Source organism: Morone saxatilis, unplaced genomic scaffold, assembly GCF_004916995.1.
Source record: "Morone saxatilis isolate NCDOM2014 unplaced genomic scaffold, NCSU_SB_2.0 Contig8, whole genome shotgun sequence".
Lineage (NCBI taxonomy): Eukaryota > Metazoa > Chordata > Actinopteri > Moronidae > Morone > Morone saxatilis.
This window is the reverse complement of record NW_023340257.1, coordinates 11,419,398-11,442,135: the sequence shown is the minus strand read 5'-3', so window position 1 is coordinate 11,442,135 and position 22,738 is coordinate 11,419,398. Positions and strand designations below refer to the sequence as shown.

General features: G+C 41.9%; 2 protein-coding genes across 4 annotated transcripts in view; both read left to right on the top strand.

Annotated features, from left to right (window-relative positions):
* gdpd1 (glycerophosphodiester phosphodiesterase domain containing 1) overlaps positions 1–3,635 on the top strand; it is a 7,253-nt gene extending 3,618 nt beyond the window's left edge. For both annotated transcript variants that reach the window (XM_035680603.1, XM_035680602.1), the window contains exons 7-11: positions 414–503; positions 632–765; positions 2,198–2,257; positions 2,517–2,568; positions 3,105–3,635. In XM_035680603.1, the coding sequence (XP_035536496.1) occupies positions 414–503; positions 632–765; positions 2,198–2,257; positions 2,517–2,568; positions 3,105–3,239 (471 nt within the window). In that variant the 3' untranslated portion in view covers positions 3,240–3,635. The remainder of the gene's footprint in view (positions 1–413; positions 504–631; positions 766–2,197; positions 2,258–2,516; positions 2,569–3,104) is intronic.
* A 3,627-nt stretch (positions 3,636–7,262) lies between these two features.
* Positions 7,263–21,024, top strand: LOC118341189 (protein yippee-like 2). Of its 2 annotated transcripts, none has more exons than XM_035679391.1 (5): positions 7,263–7,443; positions 13,456–13,687; positions 14,558–14,601; positions 15,069–15,228; positions 15,324–15,470. In XM_035679391.1, exons 2-5 carry the CDS (start codon positions 13,571–13,573, stop codon positions 15,351–15,353), a joined length of 351 nt encoding a protein of 116 aa, XP_035535284.1. In that variant the 5' UTR covers positions 7,263–7,443; positions 13,456–13,570; the 3' UTR covers positions 15,354–15,470. The 2 variants fall into 2 exon arrangements, with proteins under 2 accessions (XP_035535284.1, XP_035535283.1); XM_035679390.1 differs by lacking the exon at positions 15,324–15,470 and adding an exon at positions 18,142–21,024 and having other exon boundaries at positions 7,267–7,443; positions 15,069–15,177.
* Positions 21,025–22,738: the final 1,714 nt, after the last annotated feature.

The window sequence follows — 22,738 nt, the reverse complement described above, 5'->3', positions numbered from 1 at the left end:
TGTGTGTGTGTGTGTGTATCATTTTTCCTTTTGGTACTTTAACCCTCTTTTAAAACACATTTTTTTCTCCCTTTCTTTATGTTTGTCAGTTCCCCATGTCATGTCTATTTAACACAGATTTGAAGCTGATTTCTTTGTATGTCCTTGAACGCAGCATTAGTGGTTACCTCATTGTGTATGAAAAGGCGAACGTAAGGCAGACATTAAAACTAAGATCCATCCTTGTTATTTTGCCCCAATATCCTGACAACTGAAGGAGGAAGACAAACCATGCTTGTAGGCCCCGCCCCTTAAAAATCAAAAATTTCAATGAGCTCAGAGGGGAACAACATCAAATGTCTGATTCATGTCTCATACCTGTGCACCGTGTATTATATTAAGTTTCTGTAATAATGACTCTTCAATCCTTCCAGGTCTCTGAGCTGGTTGTTAAGTACGACAGAGAGCATCTGACTGTCTGGGGCAACGCCAGCAACCAGGTTGTAAAGAAGTGTTACAAAGAGGTACGTTTACATGGAATTTAAAGCTCTGTTTATCTTCTGTCCTGTCCAAACATCATCACTTATCACCAGTAATGAGTGAAATGAAGGGAACTGACCATAAATTCAGGTTGTATGTTTGTGTTTTGTAGAACCCTCGTATTCCCGTGTTGTTCAGCCTTCCCAGAGTATTGCAGCTGTTAGGCCTCTTCTACACCGGCCTCCTGCCCTTCGTTCCCCTCAAAGAGCAGTTCCTGGAGATCCCCATGCCCTCAATTATTACCAAGTAGGTATACACACATACACATACACATAAAAATAAAAATAGGATCAAATAAAAAAAGAGATGCACTAGTAGAGGAGAGATTAGGGTCAGCGGCATGCATCAACCCTCAGTAACACTGTACAGACACAGGTCCTCTACAGTTCTAGTCTGTCAGTAAGATACAACACAACATTAGTAACACTACACTCCCCCACTGGTGATCAGTATGCAGGTACACAGCATTTTAAAGCAAGGTCGGTAGGTTGAGGTCTGTTTCACAAGGGTAGGAAATTCTTCCACCTTTACTGAGACTCAAGTCCCAAAACAGGACTCAAGCTGATTCCAAGGTGATCTCTATATAACTATAACACAAACTCTAAAACATTGACATGGACAAAGCTATTATTTCATTGACAGTGTGGGCCAAAGTGCTGTGAGCAGCTGTGACTTGTTTAAAATCTCACCTAAAAAGGTTAAATTGATATTAGAAACACTTTTTAACTGCTGCTTATAAAACTAACAGGAGAAAATTGTTCTCTTAATACCACATTTTGATCTCCATGGAACAATTTGTGGAATAAAGCTTAAAAAAGAGTTTGACCAAAAGGTTTACTGGGAAGTTTCCTGACCTTTCAGCCACATCTTGTGGCCTTCATCAGCAGACAGACACAATGTCACATCAACCACCAGACCTATGAGCTAACTCTATCTGGTTTCAGTCAGGAGATGTGGCTGAAAGCTCTTAGAAAAAGTGGACCTTGAGCTTAGTATTTTATTTCCTCCTCAACTTTGGCTCGATTTTGATTTATAGTGGATTTTCAAAGGTTAGGCATACAATTTTACTTTGTTTTCTTTAAATAAATGTACTTTTAATATTTTATTCAGGTTGTAGTTTCCTTCGGGTGTACTCACTATGTTCACTGGTCGACCCGTTGCAGCGTGTCCTCTCTGCGTCACAATATTGATGTTTGAAAAATGATCTCACTCGCTAATTAAGGCATTAAAAGAAACATTCACGACCCTCGTCTGGAGGGAGTGTGTTAGTGGATTGTAAGGATCAAGGTCATAGAGCAGATTATACATGCCGAGCATTCATTAAGGATTTACAGCAGTTACAAGTTCGCCCCTCAAACACATTCATGTATCATCAATCTGTTGTGTTTAATGTGCTCAACAAGTTATTACGTGATGAAGCCTTTTCAGGTTGTTGTTGTGTACATTATTCTGAGCCAGTTTCAATTACGACCACTTTAGTTAATGATTTTCTTAATTTCCTAGAATGAATCTGAGCAGAATGTGTTCGACCAGAGTAAATGTAGCTCCTTTAACCTGTAATCATACAGTGAAACACTATTGATTGATACAAACTTTTTGTAGTGGAGAAGATGCTTTAATGTGAACACACTGATTGTTTCACACTTTAACTTTCACTTTTTGTCCTGTGATTTTGCAGACTTAAGGATCCTAACAATTTAACTAGGAGTCAGCAATTCATCGCCTGGCTGGCAGACACGTAGGTCTTCAATGAATTGTGTTTAATATGAGGCTGAATCTGTGTGTGTGTGTTTCTAAATCCCTATTTTAAACTTGTATACCTGTATAGCTGGGCTTTTTCATTACCTAAACATGTATTTTTTGAGTACTTTAATATATTTGTGTTTTTGTTAAACAGTGACACTGGGAATAATTTTCATCACAAACTAATACACACATACATTGTCTAACTAAACTTCTCTCTGGGTGTACTTAATGTATTTATTTTTTTCTTGCAGTTTGCTGATGAGGAAAGCTCTGTTTGATCATCTAACTGCCAGGGGAATACAGGTAAAGCTGCTATATGTACCTGCTATAGTAGAGCTCACAGACAAGAGAAAACTCTATATATGGAGGATTTAATACCAAGTGAATGCCAATTGGTAAATGCACGTAGTGCAGGAGTAATAATAGCCAGTGTTTCTTACATTTTTACTCTTTCTCAGACCTCCAAACCTGTTAGCTTTTATTATCAGGGCCTTTTTTATATAACACTCAGTGTGTACAGTGTTGACCTGTACAGTTGAGAGCAACTAGGGTTGTATACAGAATTGTGTCAAGGTTTAGTCACATCTGTTTTATCTTTACTTCCAAGAATGACTGAAACTCTTTCCGTAGTATAAAATATCAATGGTAAGGCTGTCTGGTGCTGACACTGTTTGTTGTGGTCCCAGTGTTGTGCTGTAGTTAAGAGCACTTACTGGGAAATGTCCAATGTTCCTACAAGTTCAAAAATAGGCTAGAGTGGCTGCTAACGCTAAAACAGAAGCATTCTTGAGCCTTGTGTGACGCCCTGCGCTGTGTGATGTGTGTGCATCTGGTTTCAGGTTTACGTTTGGGTGCTAAATGACGAGGAGGACTTCCAGAGGGCATTTGATTTGGGAGCCACGGGAGTTATGACAGATTTTCCCACCAGGCTTAAAGACTTCATGGACAGGAATGGCATTTCTAAGCCTCAGTGACCTGCCAAAATCTACCTCAGCCACCCCACACTAGTAAATTATCCTGACTGACCTGCCAAACTATCCCCCCCACCCCACACGCACTCACTCTAATGGATTCCAGCAGGGCTACTCTCACACTGTGTTTTACAGTCGGTAGGGATCTCCGTGACGTTCTGCATCCTGCGCTGGTTTCAGTTATACTGATAACGTCTGTATAGTAATGTTAAAGGACACATATATACACAGATCAGCCATAACAGTATGAGCAGCTGGGCACCCTGGTGGACATAATGTTCTGCAGCACCATACCAACAAACTGTGATACACTGTGTGTTCTGACCCCTTTCTATCAGAACCAGCATTAACTGTTTCAGCAGTTTGAGCTACAGTAGCTCGTCTGTTGGATCGGACCACACGGGCCAGCCTTCACACATGGGCCAACGTTCGCTCCCATGTGCAATCAGTGAGCCTTGGCCGGCCCATGGACCCTGTCTCCGGTTCACTGCTTTTCCTTCCTTGGACCATTTTTGAATACAGGTACTGACCACTGCAGACCCCAACACGCCACAAGAGCTGCAGTTTTGAGGGATGTTCTGACCCAGTCATCTAGACATCACAATGTGGGCCCGTTGTCAAAGTCGCTTAAATCCTCACGCTGCCTATTTTTACTGCTTTTAACACATCAACTTAGGACAAAATGTGTTACCTGCTGACAGGTGCATGACTTCACCTTTCAGTGGTCATAGTTATTAGCTTGATCGGGTGTATATACTGAGTTGTGCTCTTTGCAAGGTCTTTGTTCTCCTCGCTGCACACCACGTACACAAGCAATAGTGTTTCTGATTTCTATCAGTATTGCAAAGCTATTTAAATGAACACAGTCTCATAGTTATAAAATGGGACAAAATGGCCATTGACATATAGTGTTTGCAAGTATTATCAGTCTTAAGTTCCAGAATAGATTCATGGCTTTTGGCTTGTAAATATATTATATGTATACAAAGTTCACTGCCACTAGGTGTCGCACTAGAGAACTAGAATCTCAGACCAAAACAAATGGGCGTTACAGCCCACCAGACTCCATTGACAAAACTAGTGATTTTACCTTGAAGATAATCTTAAAAAACAAAAACAAAATAAAACTAACTAAAATCATTTTTGTTAGTTTTACAACAATCACCAATTGTGGTTTGATCAAAAGAAACCCTTAATTCTCAGAGTTAGATGTTTTCACCCAACAGTCTGCAGTGGACCCCTCAAACGTCCACTTAAAGTACTTGTTTTCACCACCGACAGGATCAGATTGTTATGAGTATCTCTACAGAGATAAGAGACCAGTCAAATCCTTTTTGTTTAATCAGAAACACCTCCTGCTCGCCACCCGGCTTCATTGACAAAAACAGTAATTTTACCTTGCAGGTCATCATTCAAAGTGAAACAAGATAAAACTCACCAAAACCATCTTTGTTTTCTCTGGTTTGGTCAAAATAAATCCTTAATTCACCAAGGTAGATTAGAAAAAACCCAGCCGTTTCAGTTGCTCTACTTAAAGCCAACAGTTGCACACGGAGGGACGCGCGTACACTAACAAGTGCAGCTTCAAGACACCGTTCCTCCTCTGGATCTTTACATAGCAAATAGGTGTTCACCACTATTTTAATGTCATAGAACATGCAGATATAAACCTTCGGGTTTTACTGATCTAAAGACATTTTTAAACCTTACACCTTTAAGTAAATAATAGTTTGCAGTATAACTGAGTCCTGGTTAAAGTATGGTAGCAGTAAAAACACCAGCAGATGCAGCCTTTCAGCTTTAAAACATTTTGAGGTCCGATTTCTTTTTTTTTTTGTACAATCTGACTGTTTCTCAGCAGATGCAATAATATACTAATGTAGTTGTGAGATATGTTTGTTTGTGTCTGATGCAGCCAAATATTAGTCATAAATAACAGAGTGCACAACAACACAAAGTCCTCGGCTGCATTAAGATTTAGTGTGAAAAGAAGTGTGGGTACTGAGGTAGGTAACCACCATATTTACAACTCAACGGCACATTCAGTTCAACTGCGGACTGTTGACACTGTTCTTTTGATATGTTGCTTCTGAAAGACAATGGTTGTGTGTTGTATAGCTGTGTAGCTGTATGTTTATGTGTAGTTGCGTAGTCCCTTGATTTTCCTCTGAATCAATGACTAGAATGACTGTGGCATTAATTTTTCATTAATGAATCTGAGAGTGAAATTTTGCACAAAATAAGAAACTTGTCGTTTTAATGAGTCCTACCTGTTTTCACCTGTGTTGATGTGATCGTGAACAGCATTGAACTCCACGTTCAAGAAAAATGAACTTGTTTTTGTAAAATGTGGACTTTAAAGTGTTTTGGCAATACAGAAGAAGCACTGATAAATGTGGATTGATCGCTTCATTGCAGTGACTTGAAATTTAAATGTATTAGAGGCAGCAGTTCCTCGCTGTGGTTGTCACAGTGATCGTTAGGATTATCATACCACTGACATTCTCTAATCCCAATTTGTGACCACGCAGCAAGGGTCAGCGATGAATGTAGTATTGGTTGAATGTACGTTGTTTGGTATATTACAGCCAAAGTTGCTGTTTTGTTTTTGTTTTTTTAATTAGTGCTGTCACTGAATTGTTTATGTGTGAAATCTGCACAGGTGTTGAGAAAACCTGTGCATCCAAAATCATTATTCTTTGATAGAGCGGCTTGTGACTACATTTCTTCTTAACGAGTATACTATACTGTATTTTGATTACCTGTGCTGTACTGCGCGTACAATTGTTTTGCATGCCTAAATGAGTATTTAAGCTGTTGTGTTTGAATATGTTTGACCGAACCAGGTTGTGGGTAATGGCTGCTAATGCTTAATGCCTATCAAAATGCCTTATCCCACGTGGATACTCCAGGAAATTGATTTACTGAGATTATTTAAGACGTAATTTTTTTTAATCAATATCAATAAACACTTAAAAAATATTGTTATAGGAGTTGTGTGTATGTTTGTATGTATAGATATGTGGTAACCACCTGCAGACTGACAGGAGGGGGCACTGTAGACTGGACAGATTTTACAAGTTTTCTCTAATACTGAAAAGTTAATGATGCCGGACACGTTTGGTTACATAAAAACACCCGCACAGACATTGTTTCTACTCATTTTTTAAGAAGAACCGGTAAAGTCTTCGGTCTCTCCCCCTGCTTAATATTCGTTCATAAAATTACACACTTGGCTAAAAGTGTACATTCTACACAATTTAGGAAAAAAATTCCAGTGATATTATTGGCTACTCGCTTCCGCTCTCGACCAATAGGCTCGGTGTTGCTATGCCGTAGCGGTTCTCTGATTGGCTGACTCAGCTGTCATTTATCCATCAGTCAACGGCCAGAGAGGTTTTTGCCAAAGATCGTCACCTCGGGCTGTCAAGATTGTTCACGTCCTGCTGAGTGTGCGCCGAAGACCTGTCGTGTTAACGGTTAAGTTTTAGAAGCAGTAAAGTAACAGAGTAACGTTTATCAACCGCCGTTCAACTGTTTGAAACTACAGACGTTGTCATGGTTAGCAACGGTTTTAAATGAGGCACAGTTATAAAAGTAGCCACCTTCTGTGTTACTTGTAAAAACGCGAACATTGCACATCTAGCCATATATTATAAAAAATACATAATGACTATCGCGTTCATACAACATTTAATAATTTAATACAAACAGTAAATGCAACAAATGGTCACGCTAGACACCCGTCACTAAACTCACACTGAGCATGCGCGACAGGGTGTTTTGATAATATTAGCTTGTATGTTCACGTATTACAGCAGCATAACGTGAAGTAACATACGTTTTAAATGGCACTGCCATAACAACCAGACCCTGGCCAGAGACCGACGGCGCCCTGTCCCGACAAAAGGAGCCGTCCCAACTACACAACAGTTTTACTACGAACACGGAAGTGAGGGGGGGTGAGCGCTCTCGCTCCGGCTGGCTGTGTCACCACTCTCTCTTTCTGCCTCTTCTAAACTCTGCTGGGCATCGTTGCGCGTCAAAACATTGCGTCTCTGCAGGACTTGCCAGGGCCAGAGAGGAGAGGAGATTTGCCTGGGAGGGAATGCGAGAGGGACTTTAGGATTGGCACTGCCACGAGGAAAACGAGGAGGTGCGACATTTTCTAGGCTACGTGGAGATCCGTTTTTTCTTCCCTTCAAAGGTAAAGGATTTCCTCTGCGTTATTTTGCAGTGGTGCATTTGTTGTTACGCACTGTTATTGTATCGCTCCATGAAGCTTAGTCCTGCGACGGTGTAGTTCTCACGTACGGCCCGTGTCAATACTTTTATAACAGAGTCAACTTTTAATATCTGCAGCTACTCCTGCTGTGATATCGCAATAAAAACACAACTTTAAGGTTTTCTGCGTAACATCATTGTCATAAGTGTTTCTCATGCCCGGACTGATGTTGTCTTCGTGGCATGGGATGCTGAGGTATGCTCTGCAGTGTGGCTACAGTCTCTGCTGGTTATTATTAGGACACATGCTGTCTGTTGGTGGTGGCAGTCCCGCACGTATGCGCCATCATCCCCCGTGCGCGCGCATGGCCGTGATGGTGCACGTCAGTGGCGATCAATGCGGGTTATCGTGTAATACGCTCATGTGATCATCACCTCTCTGACGGCAATACCCTGATTCTCATCGATCTGTCAAAGTCACTGCAGATGTTGAAGCCTTTCAGAGCGGGTGGCGTGTGTGTGTGTGTGTGTTGTGTGTGTGTGTTGTGTGTGTGTGTGTGTTTTCAGCATTGCTGAGCTGAGGCATCCCCGCCATCTGTGCTCCGTGTGGTGACTGAAGTTCTGCCCCAGATGAAGTGCGCCACTGCCTGTGACCTGATTCCTACCAATAATCACACACACGTACAGTAAACCTTAAACCTTCGCGTTTGTTGTTTATTTATTGATGTGTTACCCCTGGTGATGAGGCACTTCTGTGACTCTACCATCCCAGAGGAGTCAACGACAGTCAGACCAGCAGGTGGAAATGCTGCATCTACCCCCCCCCNNAAAAAAACCCCCAAAACATCTACTGACTCAAGTCCATGTGAGTCAGGACAGTTGAAGAACACACTTTTATCAAGTCACAACCTTTGCTCTCTTTGCGATCTGTTTCCATTGCAGAGCGTGCATGCAGGTAGTTATTGATCGTGCGAGCAGTCGATACACGAGGATCGAAGATGTGGTGGTCCGAGGTGGTTGGAGAGTTGCAGACCTTGAAAGGTGATCCTTCATCGGCAGGACTTGTGTACATAAACAGAAGTTGTGTACAATGTGTTGCGCCTACAGTTTCACAGGTCTGAGACTCTTTGAAACGTCACCCACTTTGTTTTTTGACACTTGTTATGGCAGTGCTCACTTTTTATCGTCTCATAGCCACACACAGACACGAAATGGAGATCATATGTGAGTATGAACTGAGAATATATAAGTTATAACTGCATTAAAGGAGTGTCTCCTTCAGGCTTTTTACTGAACTCTGTAAGAAGACACACACAAGTATAAGTTTCTTCCTCTCTCTTCTTCCCTTCCTCTCCAAAGAGGTAAAAACAGAGACAGAGAGAAGAAAATTAGAAGTGAGCACAGATCAGACGTAGCAACAGTAACCAGACACACACACACACCTGGGATGCAGGAGCATCGCTTCATCAGTGAGATTTGATACGGATGGGGGGAGGAGGAGGAAGAGAGGAGTGTTTTTCCTTCTCTAGTCAGTGATGTCATGCTGCTGTATGCTGTTGGCCTTGGTGTAAGACTGAACGGCGAGCAGCATGAAAGTACATGAAGTACAGAAATCGTGTCGTGCAGCTTGTGGGCAGCTTAGCACACACACACACAGCTCATCTGACGCTGAGGGGACACACGCTGCTGCTTCTTCCCTCTTTCTTCCTCTGCTCATTTAACTAACTCCCTGTTCCTCTCCGGTTTGACTCTCATCTTTCCCCTCCTCCTTGTGTCTCTCCCTCCCCTGTCGTTCTCCGGCTCTCGATCACTGTCAGGAACAGCATCAGCAGCGGCAGCATCAGTGCATTACATAACAACAGTTTTTGTGTTGGGATACAAGGGTCCTTTTGGCTGCTGAGACTCGTGGCACGTAGCCTTTTGTGATGACACCCAGAAATGACCAGAATGGACAGCTCGGCGACCTGAAACGACCCGCGGCGGAACTGGTGAATGGACAGAGTGACAGCAGAGAAAATGAATATACAAACAGGCTGAGAGGCGCAGAGACGGACGAAGACGAGACACATGCAGGCAGCTTGAGAGATAAACTGATATAAGACGGACAAAACACCAAAGACACACACATTGAGGTTGTACAGACAGTCAGTTGTGGTGACATTTCCCCGCTGTTGGAGCCTGTCGGTGCCTGCGATCGGTTCTTCTAGTCATCTGATCATTTATGCAATTTGTTATTTTGTCAAAGAAGGTTTTTTTTTTTGTGCAAAGCAGCCCGGACTCACTCTTTGCGTCAGCGTTTTACAGCTCGTCAGCATCCTCTTTCCCACAAACAATGTTGCCTTGCACAATGATAAGTGTGGTCCAGTTCTTGGAAACTAATTGTTGTAAAATGTCAAACAGCATTACAGTCCAGCCTTGAACGGGTCCGGGACCATTTCACGTTTTAATGTGGCACCGAAAACTTCGACCTGCTTTCTGTGAAACATTTCTTGTACTTTAAGTTTGGTGGCTTCCTTGTTTTTGAAGTTACTTATTTCCTTTTTTCAACATTGTTAGTCAGTCATTACAAAATATATGAAATATGCCAAATAAGTTTTTTATTATGGTCACAATGTATATACAGTGTTATACATTGTCATGGCCAAATCTGTTGATTTTATGCTTGTTAAGTTAAAGCCATAGCGTCTCTGAGCTGCAACTAAACCAAATGTAATTCGTCTCAGCTTCCTCCCACTGTACAAAAATGAAGTAAAAATATCCCTCATATGGATCTTGTGCTGGTGAAGTCATCCGGAGCCAGATGTTTTGGCTTTACTTTTGGGGAGCTGTCATGTCATCCATCTTTATATATGTTGATGGACAAACCCCCCGATGAATGGTGTAACCCATGGGATCTCCACATATGCTTCAGATATGTTATATTGTTGTTATTGTTATATTATGCTACAGGCTCTTGCATGTAGTCTGCTGTCTATATGTGAGTCAGTTGGCTAGCTCTTCCACAATGTGATGCAAATGTATCAAAAAGTAATAAAAGTTCAGACGATATGGTGATTTGATTTTAGTCATATTTATGCAGCAAAGAAACCCAAAACATTTTCCTCCAGACGGACTTGTGTTTGTCCTTGGTTGTCTCGTTCAAATGTCTCGTTTTGTCCGACCAACAGTCCAAATGATAAAATTAGTTTAAAAAACAGCAAATCTTCATAACTGAAACAGAGGAACTAGCAGTTGTAAGTAAATGTCAAGCCACTGACGTGCACTGGTACTCTGTTGTTATGAAGTGATTCTTCAGAGATAATACACAAAGAGGACTCCACATGGATTATGTATGACCCATGAGAAGATATGTAGCACGTGCAAAACAATCCAATAAAATCCAGTCGGTCCGTTAAGGGCACATTAGTACCACGATGCACTGTACGTCAACACGCTGACAGTTTGGTGTAGCAGCATCACACTGAGCTATTTCCACAGCTGATCGTGTGAGTAAACATCTCGCCTGTCGGCTGACGGCTGTGACAGCTTCTCACCCATACAACACATTTACATTTTAGACAGTCTCGACATGAGTGACTACTAGCAAATGCAGCGGTACAGGCTTAGAGGAAGAAGCTTAAATTTAATGTAATTAAATTTGAAGCTTAAGTTTGAAGCTTACCTTCTCCTTAAGACTAATTACTGAGCCATAATCAAGCAGCTTTGTGCAAATTTAAGAGATTTCCTTGATTAGTTGCTTAATTGTTTGGTCTATAAAATGTCTTCATATAGCTTGTTTTGTCTGAAACTCAAATATATTCTACCATCTGCTACCATAGAAGCCTTAAAAAATAGCAAATATTCTAACTAACTAACTAGTAAAGCTTCGTCATTTAAGCTTTAAAATGGCTTAAACGATTCTAAATATTAAAAGAATCAGGTGGCAAACTTCTTTAGATAAATAAAGTTGCCAGTGTGTCAGCTCTGTACGGCACGACTCAAATCTCAGAGGACTGGATGATGCAAAAACTTCTTTCTTGTCCTCAGTCCTGAAATGACCGAGAGGATGAAACACGCTTTGGGTTAAACATCAGTCTGTGTGTGTATGTGTATGTGTGTGTGTGTGTGTCAGGGGTCAACTCTGACAACTGTACTGAGTGTGTCTTTGTGCCCCAAACCCACGCCGCTGGCACCGAGTCAGAGGAGAGCAAACAAGGGCATGTCTCACTGTCTTATTTATTTATATCCTCCGGTCCTTCCCATCAGCACTGGAGCCTTTATCAGCCTCCGTCCGACTCTAAAAACAATCATATTGCAGGGCAGTAAAGTAAAGAGGCCTCTCCCTCTCTCTCCTGTTTGTCCTGAACTCACAGAGGCCTCCTGCTCCCATTCAGTATTTTATTAGTTTTTCCAGATGGTTCAGTAAAGACAGACAGGAAAGAGAAGAGACAGAATGGGACAACATTATGTGTTGGTGATGAAACAGATCATAAAAAACTGAGTTAGTAAAGTCATTACAGAATCCACCTGTAAACTATAGAAATTATTGGTTTTGTTTAGTTATAAAGGTCATTTGAAACTGGCTGGTAGACAATAAAATATCCCATTGTGGGGAGGCTCCTCAATAACTTTATGAAAAGCAGCACTGGGGAATAAAACTAGATTAAATTTTGTGTTTAGCAGCAGACCTACAGTGCTGAAATCACAATTAAAGTTGCATTAAGCAATAAAAACAAAGATTATGACTGCACCACAAGGTGGAGAGCGGATGAGGCCCCCAACCATTTAGTTTCCCCTGTGCAGTTAGTCAAAACATACTCCTGTCCTCCTGGCCCCGAGCCTCCGGGATGGGCACCCAGGCCAGCTCACTAATCTTCTCAGTCACCAGGGCACACCAGCAAAAGTATTTTAAGGGCTCGGTCTATTTGGATATCATGGAGTGAGCGGAGCACGATCCTCACAGTTGTGCTAGGCTAAGCAGATTATCTCCGCAGCCTCACAGACTTAAACACAGAATGTGAGCTCGCTCTGCTGCCTGTGTACGTTGCATTGAGCTGGAGGAGGGTTCGGTTAATGGAGACATTAATTGATTGTTTTCATCAGCAGTTTTCATTATTATTATTATTATTATTATTATTATTAACATTGTTTAGTCCAAGCTGACTCAAAGGTATTCAGTTAACAAAAATATAAAACAGAGGAAAGCTGCAGGAACCAGGGAATTCAAACAAGCAACAAACAGTCTAGCAGCTCTTTGAGGTGCTGCTTTGAGCTAAATGCTAATGTAGGCATGCTAACATGTTGATTGGCAGGTATAATGTTTTTAGTGTTCAACACTTTAGTTGAGTGTCTTAGCATGATAACATAATAATGCACAATAATGTTAATTTGAATTTAAGACACAGCTGAGGCTGATGGGTTTCTCATTTAGTCATGAAATACAGATGGTGATGGTTGATAGGATTGTAGGATTGTTCCTCTGGGAACCGTGAATGTCCCGACAGAACTGAATAGAAATTCATCCAGTAGTTGTATATTTTAGTCCGGACCGAAGCAGAGCCACAGACTGACATTGTCATCCCTGCAGCTCTTCTGCTAGCATGGCTGCTAAGCAATGATCAAAATAGTCACCCATTAGTTTTTTGTCTGTCTTTGCTTTGGTGGCCCAGACTGTCCTCTCGACCAACCAGGACTCATTTTTGGCCTCTTGGTAAATGTGTTTCTGTGTGGTGGAAGCCTGCACCATGTTTGAATCTCAGCTGCTAAAATAATCTGTGTTTTCAGCTTGAATCTGAAATGTGAAATTTAGTGACTCAGCCTGGATCGAGCCTCATTAATAATGTATGAAGTCTCATCACATCATAGCTTTGTGAGGTTTTAAGTGTTTCACTGGAGAGCAGACTTTAATCCCATCAGCAGTGATACACCTGTGGCTCAGTCTGCAGCACCAGTTTAAGGAAGCAGCTGTTACACAACCATGTAACCATTAGCTACTCTCTTATCGCCCCGTGCTCAGGTGTTCGCCTCCCAACCCACCGCCCACCACGGCCCTCACCTGTGTGTTGCGGTGCTTCCCTTGTGAGCCGACCTGGGCTGGCAGTCCCTTCTTGCACCGCCCGCCAACTCCGCCCATGGTCAGAATGACGCGCTCCAAGACCTTCCAGGCATACCTGCCAAGCTGCCACCGAACTTACAGCTGCATCCACTGCCGAGCTCACCTGGCCAACCACGACGAGCTCATCTCCAAGGTAACCGGTGGCGACAGCGGCACTCTGCTCCGGACTCATCTTACCAACAGTGGTTGCCCCTGGAAACCATTAAGAAAGGACTTACATTCAGGCAGCTAATTGCTACAGACTGAATAAGAATATAAGAAGTTTTTGCCTGCTTAAATTGACAGCACAGTTCATTTTGCAGAATATAAATTACAAGCGTCAACAACAATTAAAAGTAAGTGTTGAGGATTGAAAAGGAGGGAGAAGGGATGAGGAATTATGAATATAAACAGCAGGCTAAACACCTGTATGTCTGTGTCAGCCGCTGTCACACTATTGCCTGTGGATGGATTATGTTATAAGCTGGTTTGTGAATTGGATTATGAGCGCACTATCACTTTTTCCACATGCGATTATGAAAACAGTGCTTACCTGGGCACAAAGGCCTTCTGCCGGTCGTAACATATCTGCGCTGTAAAAATCTATTTAATGTGTCGCTTCAATTGCAGCTTTCGTGTTGTAGCAAATAAACACATGCAAGGAATAACTGCATTACCAGTCATGAGTATAGAAATAGAATATAGAATAGATACTTATGCATTAGTCAGCCATGATGTTATCAGTAGCATATGGGCTGTTACTGAGGGGCCGTGCACCATTTAAAAGTAGATATTAAAATAGATTTTGTCTACAGGTTTTAAAATAAGAGCTCCTAATAAAGTAAAGGCCTGTCTTAAATCAACATGTGGGTGTTTTTATAAGGAAACCAAACCCGGGCTCTTATTGGACTGCAGCATTATGGCAATATAATAGCATGCTTATGTCATTATATAGAGTAATTACACTGGATGAAAGAGTCTTGTTTGACCCTTTTTTAATCTTTGTCTCATTTTGTCTCTGCAGTCGTTCCAGGGCAGCCAAGGCAGAGCCTACCTGTTCAATTCAGTGTGAGTATTTCTCTAAAAACAAAAAAAATTTCAACCCACTTGTTTGCAAATGGAAAATGCAGTTGACATTATGCGTTTGGAAAAAACTGTCCCGCATACTGGACCCAGACAGTAGACAAGTGATTTAACATGCTTAGATTTAAAACAGGCTAATAATACATATTGTTCCACACAGCCGTTGTGTTGTTTTCGAAGCCCCTGTGTAGACGGGGCCAGCCTGTGCCTCGGAGCGCTGTCATTATCAGCTGAATTGAGTGTGAAAATTAGGCTGTTTGAATCTATGCTCCGCGGCCTGGTGCCCTATCAGTATGCGCTGTGTGAGTGGGTGTGAAGCAGTGACTCACTCTGAGCACATCATACAGTACACTCAACCGAGCCACTTGCACAATACTCATTTTTAACTTTTGTCTCTCTCTGTCTCTGCTTGTGTCTCCTTCCTTCCCACAAACCCATTGTGCCTCTCTCAGGGTGAACGTCGGGTGTGGCCCCGCAGAGGAGAGAGTTCTGCTCACAGGCCTGCATGCTGTAGCAGATATCTACTGTGAGAACTGCAAGACGACCCTGGGCTGGAAATACGTAAGTGTCCTTGGCAGATTTGATGCACAGCACCGACTATCTGCATCCAAGGTTAGAGGATGATAAACTGGGAGGTTGTTATTATAGCACACCCTAATTTTATTTGCACCCTAATTATATTTGAACCTCGTCTCATCTTCTCTCAGGGTCAGTGCAGCGGTACGGCTGTTGGCTGAATTCAGTATAAGATAGATCGTTTCAAACACACGGATACAAGAAGGAGAAGTATTTGTTTGTGTGACTTGTGATCAGTTTTTATTGTTTTTTGTAAATTAAAAACATCTGGATCAGCAGAAGGGTTTTCATTTCATTTATCAAGCAAAGCTTCAGATTCAGATACAAACTTCTTTAGGTTTTAAAGCCACTACAAGGATCCTTTAAGTCATATAGAGGCATTAGTATTAAATTGAGACTGTTTCATAACCAACTCCTTGTGGTACATTTAACAATAGATGTTGACTTTAGTTCATACAGCTGATTTCATCACAGCTGTTATTGCTAGGTGTTAATAATGTTGATTGAACATACAAACTGGCAGTGTAGTTGACTTAGTTTCAGAGTTAAAATAACATTGACAGGCTCACTATGTAGCTTTGGCTAGCATTACAACTACATATACCAGTCCCTCCAGGAAGTTGCAATGTTGGGATCTCAACAAATTTACTCAAATTCACTCAATTCCTGCAATATTTTGTCCAATCACTCCAACCTTTCCTCACATTTGACCAATCATAGCAGTCCCCTATGTAACATTGAGCCATATGCCACCAATCTACAAGCGATTTCATTCTCGCTGCAACTATTTTTCAAATTTTCTTGCTTTTTTTCTTCTTCTCACTGCAACATGCATTGCAATTTTTTAGAAAAGCTGCAGTGAAATGAGGAATTTTAGGGAACAACAACAGTCCCTAAAAAAGCCTGCGCAATCATGGAGGGACTCTGTGATACAGGATGTCAAAATATACGTGCAGTATCTTTAGTATAGGTGGTATTTTAGGTGCAATGTCAGTGTGAACAAAACAGGATCCACCGCTGTTAGCTTCATATACCAACAGAGCTGAGCATGTGCAGCTGTCACTGGTGAACCCTGTTCAGCATGGAGGTGAGAGTATGCACTATAGGGCACGTGACTGCATCCTTAAAGGGTTAACACACACTCATAGACACACACAGTATCCTTGTTGTTTGACTTCTGAAAAGGCTCCATTGACCAGCACTCTTTGCCTAACCTCTAACCGTAACATTCACCGCCACGTGTCAAACCTTAAACCTGATTCTTTAACCTTCCACCCTAAAAATAAAAATTTTCCTTATGATGCCTGGTAAACACCTGGTAGACCAGCTCCAAAAGTAGATACTTTTCTGGGTAGTTGCTATTCCTGTCAGGACCCCACAAGGCAGAGAGGTCACATGCATGGACAAGCACACAGACACTAGATAGGACTTAATGGAGGGCTGCCATTAATATCATTTGCAGCAGTATTGATTTTCTGCAATCGTCAAAGTTCTATTGGGAGGCTTGACCTACTGCACTTCTAAACCGAGAAATCTGATAACGTGCCTCTGCAGCTTTGAACCAAAATAGCCAAAGACAAAACAGGTACAGACGCTCCACAGTGAAAGAACATTTCTATGAGCCTACTCAGTGACACTGTTTTTTAAGAAAGGCTTACAGTGACTGAGTGGCTTTTAAGCAAGAACACATGGTTGTTAATGGACTTGGACAGAAAGCAGAATTTGTCATTTTGTGTTATTTTCATGGCATTGATTAACCCCGCTGCTGGAAAATGAAAAAAAAAAGAGTTGTGTGTCGAAATGACTTTGTGAGGTTAGGTTCGCGGCTTGCTGCTGCCATCATTGTCAGTCACTGGGGCCAGAAATATCCAAATTTGGGAGAGGGAAGTGGAACAAACTGAGGTGGGATTAGCAGCCACCGCAGCTGAGCGTAATCATGTGACCACCATGCGAGACATCTGTTAGGCTAATTAAAACCATATACACTCCTGACACACTCCTGTTTAAACATCTTTTAGTTGAAACAACACATTGAGACACATGTTATATGTTGAAAATTAGCATTTGAGACACACATTTCTAACAGCGGTGTGAGGCTGTACTTTGAGCTAAATGCTGACGTTATCATGTTAAAATGCTATCATACTGATGTTAGCAGGTATACTGTTCACTATGTGCGTCTTAGTGTAGCATGGTAGCATGCTAACCCTTGCTCATTAGCATTAACCACAAAGTGCACACAGCTCAGGCTGATGGGATTATCATTAGTTTTTCAGGCATTTAGCCAAAAAACAAAATAGCACCCATTAGACAATCTTGCCACCTGGTATCAACTTTGGCATCATGAATTGATCTTTTAGTTTTCATTCACTTTTACTAGATTCTCTGACTGGGTTTACAGTATCTCAGTAAGCTACACTAATGACTGTTGAAACATGAAAAACTAAAAATGAATAATTATAATAATAATAAGCTTCTGCGTAGCTCAGACTTTCTTGTATCCCATTCAAATCTCTCAGAGGAATTTGGATTACATACCTAACAGCAGAACTACATGTTACAGCCTGCAAAATTAGAGCAGGCTCTACATCTGTGTTGGCTGTTGCGAGGCTTGAACCGGTGGCCTTTTGGTTGGTTTCTTAGTTCCTGCCAGTTTAAGGATCCAGCCCGGTCAGAGTTTGGGTTCTGCAGGCTCCTCTGCAGTGTTTAGTGACTGACGGTTATATAACCAGCTTCCAAAGAGCCAGTAGGAGAGACAGGCCAGGATTGAGTCAAGGATTTTCATGGACAGCTGAAAACACTCTTATGAGCAGTTGTTTTTTTTAATGCTGCTTGTGTCTTTTTCTAATTATCGTACTGTCTGTCAAAGATATAAACATGTCATTATTCTCTGTCCATCTGTCATTTGAATTAAATGCTGTCTCTCCTGTCCTCTGCCACACCCTCCAGGAACATGCCTTTGAGAGCAGTCAGAAGTATAAAGAGGGCAAGTTCATCATCGAGCTGGCCCACATGATCAAGGACAACGGCTGGGACTGAGGGACGAGCAGCCGGGACACGACCGCAGCAGAGGGAAGGAGGGGGCGATGGGGGTGGGGGGACTGGGTGACTGGGTGACTGGATGGATGGACAAATGGATGGGAGGGAGGGAGGGAGGGGAGGGGGAGTCGTGTGTGGTGGGTGAGTGTGTGACTTTGGTTTGGCTGATTTACCATTAACCTCTGTAACTCTCTGCCCATCCCTCCCTACCACGCCTCTTGATGTACACACACACGCGCCCACACACACACACACATCGAGGTCCCAGACATCCCAGCTTGACAGAGAGACAGACTAGGCAGGCTTGTAGGCAGCTAGCAGGACTAGGTGACTGGCCGGCAAGACAAGACGTCTCATTTTCATGTGTTTTATTTCTTTAACATGATTTGATAGCTCTCAAACAGGTGGCAGCGCTCCCTGCGTACCTGATAGGAGACATCTTCACGTTGTCTAACAGTCATTCAGTGGAAATTTAGCCAGAAGGAGGCCAGTTGGGTCGGCCTGGTGGGGGGTTCATCAGCCTCGGAAGAGGCCTCGGAAGAGCTGACGGGCATTCACTCTGAATGAGATGACCTAAGATGATTATAGCAAATCCAGCTGATCGGGGCCATGCCAGCTGGGCCAGTGATGAGGCCTCGGCGCTGAGGCTTGGCACGGGGGCCCGAGCACATGGGTGTTGGGTTGTGGCAGAGGGGGTGGGTGCAGGGATTGCCGCCCACCAGGCTGCTCACTCAACATGGTGGGGAGAGGAAGATCCTGATCCAGTTATGCAGTGGCTTTGATGGCTTCTGGCGGGGAGCCACCCCTCGTCTTGCCAGCAATGCAGCTCAGAGCGGGCAGGGTGGGACTAGAGTGAAAGAGATACGGACAGACAGCCACCAGCCTGTCCTAAAACCTCACAGGAATTTGCCCTCGCATCAGCAAAGCAGCTCCCCCTGGGTTTAATTCATCCTTCGATACAAACGAGTCGTGTAAAGTGATCTGCTGATCCGTCCTGTGTATGTCTGGTGTCGGCGGACTCATCGCTGCGTCCAACCGTTACTTGGTCAGATAGAATTACACAACATAAGCGTGTCTCAGGTGAACAACTTTGGCTGGGATTCCCAAAGGTTTGCGAGCACTGTGAGCATCTTTCTGCTGTTGTAGGTCGACGAGCAAAGGTGACGAGGTTCTGCAGGCTTGGTGGGGTGAGGTGGGGTAGCCAGCGATCGGTCAGACACAAACACAACCCTCGCTATCATGCGAAGAACAGTTTGATGTAAAGAAACTGACAAATGGCCAATGCATGACTGGTTTCATGGGCCAAGGGAAAATGCAAATAGTAAAAAAAACAACAACAGAAAAAGTAAGTTATTACTTTAACTGAAGTTACGAGGTATATACATGACCACAGAGGTGTGTACTGTAGATACATATGTATGAAAGGTAATACCTATCACTCTTAGGCTCTCTTTCAGTCTGGGATGACTGCTGTTCAACTGCTGTTACACGGGTCTTTGCTAACTGGCCCTCACAAAACATAAAACCTACTGGGCAACATAATGAAGCAATGTATTAGATAGATCTCCTTACTTATTCTTTTGTTCCTGAATGCAACAAAGTATTATCTGAGGTTTTGTCCCAGTTTTAGATCATTTTTCTTTCTCATATTCTCCCTGCCTCTGTTAGCTTCTTAAATATTCCTCGTGCATCATGGGCCTTCGAGTTATGACACCTGGGTAATATTTGAGGTAGCATTAATGGGAAGCATTGCTCAGGTGCCGATGCTAACTTTTCTTTGCCTAAGCCAGGATCCTACTTAACGTGCTGGATGTGTTATTCTCAGATGGAAATGTATTATTTTCAAATGAGAGAATCCATTGCGGCTGCCTACATCCCGTGGAAATGCAACGTTAACACATGCATGAAGTAAAACAAGTGTTCAGGCCAGTTTTGTGCTCGGTCCTCATCACGTTTTTGTGAAAAGAACATTTTGTGTGTATTAGAGTTGCAATGAAACCTTGTGCTATAATACAACATCTTATCAGTTTCCTCTCAGCACAGAAGCATTACAGATTAAATGTGATCCTGGTTTAGAAAAGTAAAAGTATTTGCCCTGTTTGTCAAACGTACAGTAGTTTCCTGTTGTTGCAAACATTGCTCAAGAAGTTGCCCCTATATACATATACATATATATATATGTATATGTATACATATATACATATATGTACATATATATATGTATATATATAATAAGTCCTCTCCAGTTACAACCTAACCTAAACAGATAACGCTCTTCAGTAACACTTCAGCAGCTGATCGCTCAGTCGGAGGCTGTAACATTAAACCCAGCACAACCAAAGAACCCACCCATCGACAATAAATTGACCAAACAAAAGATCTCATTTTGCTTGGACAAACAAGGGGGTGTGTATAGCTGAAAGCCAAGGTTGTGGATAGCCTTTCTCTGTGATTATATATAATGCATTATGATTTTGTAAACAAAAGATCTTAATATATGAATATATTCTATTTACTGTATTCACCATGAGGATTACCATTCATGTCAACCTCTGTGTTACAGACTGTAAATAGTGTTAATGTATTGTGTTTTATCTATGATCCATACGATGATGAATGAATATGATTTAGGTCATGTCATGCTTTCTCTCTGGTACCCCACATTGGCTGTACGATACTACTTTTTTACTGAAAATGTTCAATTTTAATGTCTTTTGTAAAGGAGGATGCTGATGTTGACTATATATCATTGGATCTTCATCTAATAAAATGCACCTTGATATCTGTATGGAATATAATGTTTGTTTCTTTTCATGCAACCTTAAATGTTGATATTGGGGGGGTCATGCACTTTAAAGGGGCGCTCCACTCCAACTTGAGTTTACATGAAGCAGATTTTTTTCTTTTAGAGAATGATTAAAATTGGTGCAGCCGAGAATGAGATCTGCTGAATTGCGTCCCTGGTATGAGTCAAGCTCTAAAAACTCAAAAAAATATTTGAGATAATCCCGGTTACATCATTTGGGTTGTTTTAAAGTGAGACTATACACAAGTGGCAGTAATGGGAGAGCATCACTTGTATATAGAGTAATAACTACAGAAACTAAAGTTTTAGCCAAAATGCGTAACAGATATGACATTTTGTAATTGATTATTAATAATTGTTAGAGACCTTACGTAAAACTCTCTCGACCATTTGAACTAATGAGGTAGTTTAATAAGTAATCTTTAATTGAATATATAAGTTAAAGGTAGTTTAACCACATTAAATTACCACCAGAGTGAGAGGCAGCAGAAACAGCAGCTAGTTAGCTTTTAGCAGAACTAGTTTATCTGGTGTTCCTTTCTTTCTTCATTATTTATCTACTGTTTTATTTGTGTGGTTTTGCAAACATATTGAAACATCACAATAGATTTTCCAGTTCCAAGAAACAGGAACAAAGTTGACAAATTAGCTTTAGGCTATCTCACCTACTAGCCCGAACTAGCAGGAGTATAGTCACTGCTGTTTGTTTTTTACCTCTGTTTTATGGTTCTTTGGATTTTATCACACATCAATGGCATAATATTTGTTTATAGTGATGTCAAAAAGTCATAGTATGTACTGTAGGAGTGTCTAAAGGTAATATTAGTAAATCCATCATAAGCTACTGGTATACCAGAACAAGTAAGGCTGTAGCATCGTGATTTAAACTGAACTGAAGCGTGTGAATTCAACTTTTCATCTGTGAGAGGAAGAATGAGTTATTTTATTTCTTCTCAAGTGTTATATTGTCTTGATTAATTGTGTGAAATTGGAAAAAGCCCCTTTAAGACATCTAATTGGACCATGTGCGCTTATTGCAGCTTTATCTTCAAAATAGATGACTCATGAACCTTTGGTAGTGTTTTGTTTTTGCACACGGTGCCAGTACAGCCTCTGAACACTAATAACATTCTTGCCTAATTAAAAATCACCAATAATAACAGTAACGGTGAGAGGAATTAGTCATTCACACAAACTAAGAGAGGTGGATGTTTATGTGGATTGACCAGGCATCATCGGACAGCGTGGGCGCAAAGCCTGCTGTGACTTGATATTGGGGGGGACAAAAATACAACAACCACAGCACCTTAATACAGAAAATGACATGAGATGTTCAGGCAGGATATTGTGTTTGGTGTGTGTGTGTGTGTGTGTGTGTGGTGTGTGTTGGGTGTGTGTGTGTGGCTGGAGGAGGCAGGGGTTATGAGGTGGGTGGTGATAAGGAGTCACACCTGTTGAGGTCATACAGTGTAATGCAAGTGGCTTTTGCTATCGATACTTGCCTCCCTCCCCATTCTCCCTTCTCCCAATTCCCTCTCTCATATCTTGCTTTTCTTTTCTCCCTTTTATCTTCCACTATCACCCTTTCTCCCTCCCTCTTCTCCCTCTCCTTCGCCTGTACTCTGTCCTCCTCTGTCTCTCCTTGTAGTGTTGTTTCCAATGATCCTCCTGGGCTGATTTGTCTCTCTCTCTCTCTCTGTC

What these genes read in the sequence shown, in the direction of transcription:
- LOC118341189 (XM_035679390.1), top strand. Translation starts at nt 13,571, where the DNA reads ATGGTCAGAATGACGCGCTCCAAGACCTTCCAGGCATACCTGCCAAGC. An exon ending in ACGACGAGCTCATCTCCAAG is followed by an intron (nt 13,688 to 14,557) that starts GTAACCGGTGGC and finishes TTGTCTCTGCAG; the next exon opens with TCGTTCCAGGGCAGCCAAGG. An exon ending in CGACCCTGGGCTGGAAATAC is followed by an intron (nt 15,178 to 18,141) that starts GTAAGTGTCCTT and finishes CACACCCTCCAG; the next exon opens with GAACATGCCTTTGAGAGCAG.